Raw genomic sequence first — 9,314 nt, 5'->3', positions numbered from 1 at the left:
AATGTCTTGTTTATATATAGTGTACTCTGTGATATCCGACGACTATGTATTCCGACATCTTTTTTTGGTCTCGATTGATTTCCTTCTTATGTCAGTTTTAAAAAAAACATTCTGTGTATTACGAATTACGACACTAATCAGTGATCCCGACACTGTATAATCTGTATATTCCGACATTTATCGCCAATTAAATAATCGCTTGTATTATTGATAAGCTCACAGAAAATCAAGCGAAAACAAATGGTACATGGTATATCGGAGGAGGCAGAATAATTTAGCCCCATACAAAATGCTATAATGGATCCATTCTCATGGGAGGAATACAACTTTAAGAAATATATTTATTTAAGACATTATTGATATGTACGGTAATAAATAATTATTTGATAAGAAATAGACTGGTCTATTATTACTCTGTGTATGGTAAATACACAGTTTGTGAAACAGGATATTGAATAATCAATTAATCTGGCGTAATGCCACAGTAATCAATTCAGTATCCATGCAATCTAAATAATAGAAGGTGGAACAACTCATTCGGTAGCTTGTTGATATGTCTTGTGTCCAGCTCATTTGTTTACTCTATGGTATCGTAAGACTGAATAAAATAATCAGACACGTTTAAGGGACTACCATCTAGGTTAATCAACTAAAAAATCGGCACATACACAATTTTCTGCTTATCAGAGTATTCTAAAACAAAGGAAAAACATGTGGAAATCTTCCCATATCTATCTGGGAGTCGCGGTTGCTCAGTGAGTTACACGCTTGCCTGGAGGTAAAGGGTTGAATCTCGATACAGGTCGAAATAATACCTTCGGATTTTTCAATGCAGTTTCCCCTTGTCAATGATGCAGGTAAGAGGGGCTGCCATTTAAAAAAGCGTCTAATCGTTCAGATGGGACAATAAATTGAGGCCCCGTAGGTTACAGGCTGTGCACGTTAAAGACAGTTGGAAATCGAAAAAGAGGAGGCTATGCCGCTGTCCTGGCAAAATTTCTCTCATTGCACACTGCATGACATCCGTCTTCATTAACCCAAATTAGGTGCAGAAGAGTGGGACGTAAAGCTCTATTCATTTCTTTTCATTTCCGATTTTCATCTCTCGACTTATATCAGAAAAAAGACCAAATAAAATGATATGAATTAAGAAATTGAGATTAATTTATGGCCCAATTGAGCTTCGTTCCCAATGGAATGTTATCTATATCTATCTCGTTGATCTGGGAGTGTATATTTAGATAGGCATATGGGCGATTCGGGACTGGTGGGTAGCAATGGAAATTTTGTATATAATGGACGGAAAAACATGCCATATTATACAAAGACAAAAAATAAAACGGATTTCGGGGAATGGAGTTCTACGTCAAACCTTTCTGCACCGAATTGGGCTAAAGATGGGCAACGCCATGCAGTGTATAATGAGGGATATTTTTGCCAAGACAACGGCATTAGCCTGCTCCTTGTCGATCTGGGTATTACAGCACACATTGGTTTATTGTCCCATTCGTCATATTCCATGTCAGCCCCTCACTGTGAGGAAGAAATCGGGTTGATAAAATCAAAAGGTATTTTAGCATGTGACAAGACAAATGACCGGTCTAGGCGCGTCGTGTAGGCCTACGTTGTATCACATGATATACGTCCTTTATTTTTCCATAACCATAACAAGATCCGGTCGATCGGTATATTCTAATGAAAAGCCAAAAAAAAAAACATTACAAAACAGTAAAAATTTGCTTCTATTCTACATGTAACTGTCAATCATTAAGTGGGCGTGTAATTTTTTCAGAGTTTATTGGGTCATTATTATCTCAGTATTGGTGATAAGGACAATCATTGGTTATGTAAATATAACATAATATTTTAAAATGGATATCATAAATCATAGTGAATGGCGAACCTTTTAAAAACAAAACATTTTATGTACGCATTTTAATCAGATTGTTACCTAAGTATAGGTCTACACATTCAATCAATTAATGTATTCATAGCGAAGAAGATAAAATTGAACAGAGGAAATAAAGTTCTTGCTAAAGCTCATCCCTCAACAGTTTCCTCATATATTTATCTAACTTTATATTGGACATCATGACACCAAGATGGTAAACCATGATCCCAAGACGGTTGGAAATTGAAAAAGAAGAGGCTAATGCCACTGGCTTGACCAATTTTTTTGCACACTGCATGTCCATCTTCATTAGCCCATAAGGTACAACTCCGTTCATTTCATTCATTTTTTTCATCCATCAACTTATGTAACTTATATTTGTAAGTATAATGTAAATGTCAGTCATAATATATATAGGAATATTCTATTCTTTCAAATTAATATTCGAATATTTTTAAAAATAATGCCCGTGTGCATGCCTAGATAATGTATTATTTATTTTGGGTGTGTTATGTGAATATTATATTAGAAAACTGCTTTATCATATCGTGTTACATAATCTTTATAGCATTATTCATAGGTCATACACTCTGTATTCCATTTCATTTAGTTATCCTCTTACTGATATGCAAGTTAAATAAAATTACGACAAAGCTGAAGTACAATTTTTAATTGCAAAAGCTGAATTTTTTGATCTTTTGAGGCGTTTATTTCTTAAAAGATGAATTACATTAAGTGGGTGTGTAAACATTACCACTGGCATAAACACTTTACAAATCGATACTGACAATTAGACCGTTGTGTAAACCGACAAACTCATACTCTGTACAGTACCATTCTACAAGGCAGTAGATGTAATATATATATTGTTTGTATAATGGTAATTAATTAAAATAGTAATCATTATCTTCATGAATTTGATTATACATACATTCAGATAGTTATCACATTATGGGTATATTGATTGGTCGGGGAAATTTTCAGTGCATTTCTTAACTACGTGTATTATCATGACGCCAAAGGGAATAATTCAACTAAGGAGTAGTATACCATTTAATTGTGTCCCGTTATTTATGTGTATATACTTATCTAATGTTTGGTTGTTGGATCTTCACAAAAATACACAATTAAAAGATCTATGTTAAATTATACCAGTGTTTTGTATATATTATATATTAGTAAGGGCAGTCTGAGTAGGTTTTTTTGTCAGACAATGCCAGACATTCCACACTTTGTCATGTTGCATCAGTGGCGTATTTAGGCGATAATTTCTGGGACACCGGGGAGCTCGGAACACCCCCCCCCCCCCCCCCACACTTGAAATCCTTGCTACATTGCTGGTCATCCTGAATTCCATCAGTAATCGAGTTTGCAGAGATAAAGCGTATCTTACCTATATTGACTAATTTGATATTTATCCTCGGCAATGGCCTTAAAGGCCAAATTCACATTTTGGATCATTTGAATTCTGCTTTTGGATTTCGAATAAACTTTCCCGATCTTTCTAACCTGCAACGACTCCACCAAAGCAACAAGGTTGACTCCATCACATAAGTCCGTTTGCAGATTGGAGATTTCCCGCCCACACGATGACAACTGTTCATTAACCCAGTTGGTAAAAGTTCGGTTCTGAATCGAAACCCATTCATTTTCAGATCCTATCGTATGTGTTTCACTTTTTAAACTAACATTCCTCTGCATCGTGGTTCATTTAAAAAAAAATATCCGAAAATACGGAAGAGTTTGATACGAGTGACACTTAAAAATAAACACGACTTCGATTGACGAGTTCGACGTTTTGTAAATTTTCAAGTTTTTATTTTTAATCAAACTAACACTGAACACACAATTTTCTTTCTGTCATCAACCAATAGGCCTACACCAATATTCCATAAATACACAACTGCACGAGAAACAAGTTGAAATATGTTTGTCAACTTGGTCGTTTCACAAAATCACATGAGGGAGTAAAGCAGGGTTATCTTCTTACGTTTAACATTTTCGATCAATATATTCATGTTATCATTACTGATAAGGTCCTAACCATACAAATATTTACAAGTTTTCCTTGAGTGTGTCGTTTCAAGATAAATTGTCCCGTTAAAATAGAAATATCTTAATTTAAAAGACGCTGAAAAATGATTTGAAAATCCGAGTTTAACTATTCTTGACTAATGGGAAGGTCATGTATAAAGCAACTTACAAAAAGAGGAAAACAAAATAATAAAGCTAAGTTTCAATCCCTATACAACAATTGCAATGATATCTGATTAACAACAGCCAGTATATACTTAAATCATATCTAATTAACAACAGTCAGTATTCTTTATACTACACTCATATCTAATTAACAACAGTCAGTATTCTATATATTCTACTCATAACTAATTAACAACAGTCAGTATTCTATATGCTCAACTCATATCTGATTAACAACAGTCAGTATTCTATATGCTCAACTCATATCTGATTAACAACAATCAATATTCTTTATACTCAACTCATATCTAATAAACAACAGTCAGTATTCTATATACTGAACTCATATCTAATAAACAACAGCCAGTATTCTATATACTGAACTCATATCTAATTAACAACAACCAGTATTCTATATACTGAACTCATATCTAATTAACAACAGTCAGTATTCTATATATTCAACTCATATCTAATAAACAACAGTCAGTATTCTATATACTGAACTCATATCTAATTAACAACAGCCAGTATTCTATATACTGAACTCATATCTAATTAACAACAGCCAATATTCTATATACTGAACTCATATCTAATTAACAACAGTCAGTATTCTATATGCTCAACTCATATCTAATTAACAGCAGTCAGTATTCTTTATACTCTACATATATCTGATTAACAACAGTCAGTATTCTATATGCTCAACTCATATCTAATCAACAACAGTCAGTATTATTTATACTCTACTCATATGTAATTAATGACAGTATTCTATATATTCAGCATATTTAATTAACAGCTGCCAGTATAGAAATTTAACTATTTTTCGAATCGACAAGAAATAAGAGGAAAATCAAAATTATTGGCACATACCAAATACGACATTTCCAACTGATATTCTTTACAAACACCGTCCACTCATTGAGATCTTCAAAAGAGAAAAAGAGATAGATAATAAAGAATACTTAATAGAGATAAACTTTATATAAAGAACCAGTTATATCGTCAAACACCACGTGCCTAGTGAATCGTAGAAGGTGGATTAAAGGTCATTTGCTTAATCAAAAGCTAAATGATACCCATGTTTTGAATATTATTAAGAAACATGACATTATAGTACTGTAACACACCGGCCTCTCTAAATTAGAGAGATATGCGAAAACATAAATCGTAAAAAGAACAAAAGCAGCGGGGGTATAGTCGTTTTCATAAGAGAACAATTGACAATAACGTGAAGTTGGTGAATAGTGAAAAAGACTGTGGTCTTGCAGTAATAAAAATCTCCATAATAGACCAATAGATGTTTTCATATGTTTTTTTTATATAACCCACTCAGAATCAATATTTTGTAGTTCTTATAACACTGACTTCTTTAGACAAATCGAACTCTATAATGTGCACTATTCACAATATGGAATATTTATGTTATGTGGCGATTTAAATTCGAGAACAGGTTTATTAGAGGATTATCTAATTTGTCAAGTTAAACACTATGAGAACCTCAGTCACAAATGTTTTATATCAATACCTAATTGTCAATTTGTAATGGCAGAATCAGTAAAGAGAAAAGAGACATGTTGCTCATCCACTGGAAAAACGCAGATTTTACTCAAGAGTTAGCGTTAGAGACTTTAAAGAATTCTCAGACCACACCGCTTTTACTTTTGAACTAAGATCAAATGGTTTCCCAGAACCACCGACACCATTATATATTAGGTACGTGAACGACGGTCCCGGGAATCTAGAATTCTTGTATTGGACACAAATAAGATAAGCTAGTACACAACAGCCAGACCGGATTTTAAACTTTTTAGAAATAGATTTAACAAATGCAGACGCAATTCAGACAGGGTTGCATTTACAAAAGCAAGGACAAAATACAATAAAACTTTTCCGATTGTTTCAGTTTACCGCCTTTCCTGAACACCATTAGGCCTATCTTACTTTTACTCGTATTTATGTTTAATTTCCACTTTGTACAATAGGCCTCCGGAGCCTCCAGTCGGCTTTGTAGCCCCCGTACTGTAATATGAAATAATATGATGTCATCTGCAAATATGAGCATGAATAATTCTATTGTGCCAATATTAATACCTCTTGAATCATTATCAACAACATCGTTGATGAAAAATATAAATAAAAACGGAGACAACTGGCATCCTTGGCGAACACCATAGTCACAATCAAAAAATTAAGTTCTAACCTCTTGCAACCTTACACATGTCTTAACATCCTTATACATATTCTTGATAAGCCTAAACGTTTGACCCAATCTGCTCACAGAATCGAATGCCGCTTTAAGATCAATTAAGGCACAGTAAAGTTTACTCTTACCAATTTATAATGGCATCTAAGATAAACAAAATAGTTTGGAAGCCTGGTTAATGAGTTCTTCCGAATCAGGCCAGGCACCCAACCTCTTACATATTAATTTTGAAAAGATCTCTTTCCAGAAACTTCTAGGAGGGTCACTGATCTGTAGTTAGAAGGCTAATCAAAGCTGCCCATCTTATGAATTATAACACCCAAAGTCCAATATTTAGGATATAAGTTAATAGTTAATATAAGATTAAATAATAAGTGCACTATATCAATACAAATATAAGGTGTATTCTTAAAGAATTCTACTGGAATTTCCAGGAGATTTAATCACTTATGGATTTGATTAGTTCATCATGCGTTATCTATCTATTTAAGACAGAATTTAAAAAATTTTCCACATCATCAGATTAGTGCTGATGGTGGTGTTGAAACGATTCCGAAGTTTTTCAATGGTTCTTAAACTACAGTAAATAACATTGGCAATGATTTGCATACGTTCGATTTAATCATCCGATGACTTGTTCACATTTTTGGGAGGTAAACTACATCCAAATTACAATGATGAATTACAATGTGTGCACCCAGGGTTCAATTTAAGATGTATCGTACGAAATTTGTGTCAAATCCATGAAATTTCTAAGAAATGTCATCAAAATTAAACTTCTTTAGCTAAAACTAAAATTTGGTTTGATAAATTGCGCACAAAAAATTCTTAAAATAACCCTGTGTGCACACATAATGATAACCTTTTTCTTTTTTTAAAGTAATGTTTATTATCGAATGTAAATCAATATATAACAATAAATTATTTTTCACAAGCAAATCTTTTCATATGAGTTGCGAGAGCTAAGCCTACTTCTACACCCCCTAGAAACGCCACTGACTAACCTTCCTGTCTGTTGCGGGACTCTAGTACGGTTGGCTGCGGGATGCTTAAACTAGATTCGTGCTAAATTGACATCCTGAAAAGACAAGACATACTTAACAAAATACCAAAATAATAATATTTAAATTAAATTTCATTAACACTGATATTAATGACATCCTAGTTAACGACGCAGTAAATCGCAGTCCAAAGAGCATGACTTCCTGTTGGAGAGTTTATGACTGGATGTAGACCAATGAGTTGTGATAACTGCGAAATAAATAAGAATAAATATACATCTTTATACACTTAAATAAGATAGCTTGTCAGACAAGGTAACATACGCCCACTGGCAGCTGTCAGAGATGATAACTAAATCTTTATTGACCAAAAATATCTTCATAATAATATCAAATTTCTCATATTGAAGATCTTCATTATGCATTTGTAGTTCAAAAACCCTGAATATCTCATCAATTTAGGGTCAGTTATGCTGAGTTTTTCCAAAAATCTTTTTAAATCAATAGCAAAGACCCAGAAGCATTGAGTTATCACACTCCTTTCATGTCTGAAAGATGTATAATAATGTATCATCAAATTCACACTAACTAACTAACTAGCATACATAGATAAATTTAAACTTTACTGATATCAAATTAAATTAATATATACCTACATACCAAGTTTCAACAACATCCGATAAAAACTGTAGTCCCCATCGTGTTCTTTGAAAAATCGTCAAATTCGAACTCGACCGCCGTCTTATCAATCCCAATGCTCACACCAAGTTTCATCAAAATCCACTGAAAATTGTAGCTTCTAATGAGCCCGAAAATTTTTACGTGATTTTACTAAGTCAAGAGCAATAAAACATCAAATTCGAACTTTACCGCCGTTTTATGTATCCCAATGCTCACACCATTTTCATTACAATCTAATGAAAACTGTAGTCTCTATTGTGCCCACAAGAAATGTTGACGGATGGACCGACGTACCACCCGATCCTGTAAAATTAGCTCTCTCAAAGAGAAAATTATTTGTCTTATTAGCCCCTTTCAAAGACTAACCGACGTACAGGGGCAACGACAATATACAACCATACATGTATACCAAGTTTCATCAACATCAGATAAATACTGTTGTCTCTATCGTGCCTACAAGCCAAATTTGACGCGTTTTTACTTAGTCAAGAGCAATAACTCTGAAACCGTTCATCCGATTATTATTAATTTCGAACTTGACTGAGATCTCATTAATATATACATGCATACCAAGTTTCATGAAGATCAGATAAAAACTGTAGTCTCTATCGTGACGGACGGACGGACCGACCGACGGACAGGGGCGACGGCAATATACGTCCAGATTTCCATGTGGGCGTATAGAAATAATATAAGTCACACCAGGATTACAAACTGCAACATTAGATAACATGTATGTGTATCGAAGCATTTTCAGTCAAAAAACATCAAATACGCACTGAAGAAAGACTATTGGTCCTCAACAATCAAAACTAGTGGTCTTTGCTTGTGAAGCTGAGACTTAAAATTAATATATTTTGAAGGAGGTTAATATGTATGTTAAGCACTGTAAAAAAATATATATTATAATATATCCTCAATTCAAAAGAAATGCCCGGAAATGTGTGGTTGTTAGCAACGTGTTCTTTAAAAAAGGAAACTTCAAATGAAACAATTGGTCTGATAAACTATAAAAAAATGAAGCTGGATAGAATTATCGATGATCAAATAATTAACTTAAATTTTCATCTTTAAATTCCACCTTATTATTATGAACTTATACCATTGTTGTAGTTCTTAAAGTCATTGCCTTAAAACTAAACTCCTTACTTATTACTGGGTATTGAATCCCACGATCATACTGCAAAACGCAACTGGTTCCCATGGTATTTAATTTCAATTTGCATGTGTATTTTGCCACATCCGTCGGGCATTCACCTTCATCATACCATATAAAAACTAGTGATAACAGGGGTTTCATGCAATCGACTTTCAGTAAGTCAATAAGAAA

At 33.5% G+C, this 9,314-nt stretch overlaps 1 protein-coding gene across 1 annotated transcript; it reads right to left on the bottom strand.

Annotated features, from left to right (window-relative positions):
• Positions 1-3,280: 3,280 nt before the first annotated feature.
• On the bottom strand, positions 3,281-3,592 carry LOTGIDRAFT_116257 (hypothetical protein; the record flags this gene model as incomplete). Its single annotated transcript, XM_009054895.1, has 1 exon — positions 3,281-3,592. One exon carries the CDS (start codon positions 3,590-3,592, stop codon positions 3,281-3,283), a length of 312 nt encoding a protein of 103 aa, XP_009053143.1.
• Between the last annotated feature and the right edge of the window lie 5,722 nt (positions 3,593-9,314).

Source organism: Lottia gigantea, assembly GCF_000327385.1.
Source record: "Lottia gigantea unplaced genomic scaffold LOTGIsca_23, whole genome shotgun sequence".
NCBI classification, from domain to species: Eukaryota; Metazoa; Mollusca; class Gastropoda; family Lottiidae; genus Lottia; species Lottia gigantea.
Note: the sequence above shows the minus strand (reverse complement) of the source record. Positions and strands in the feature narration are given on the sequence as shown.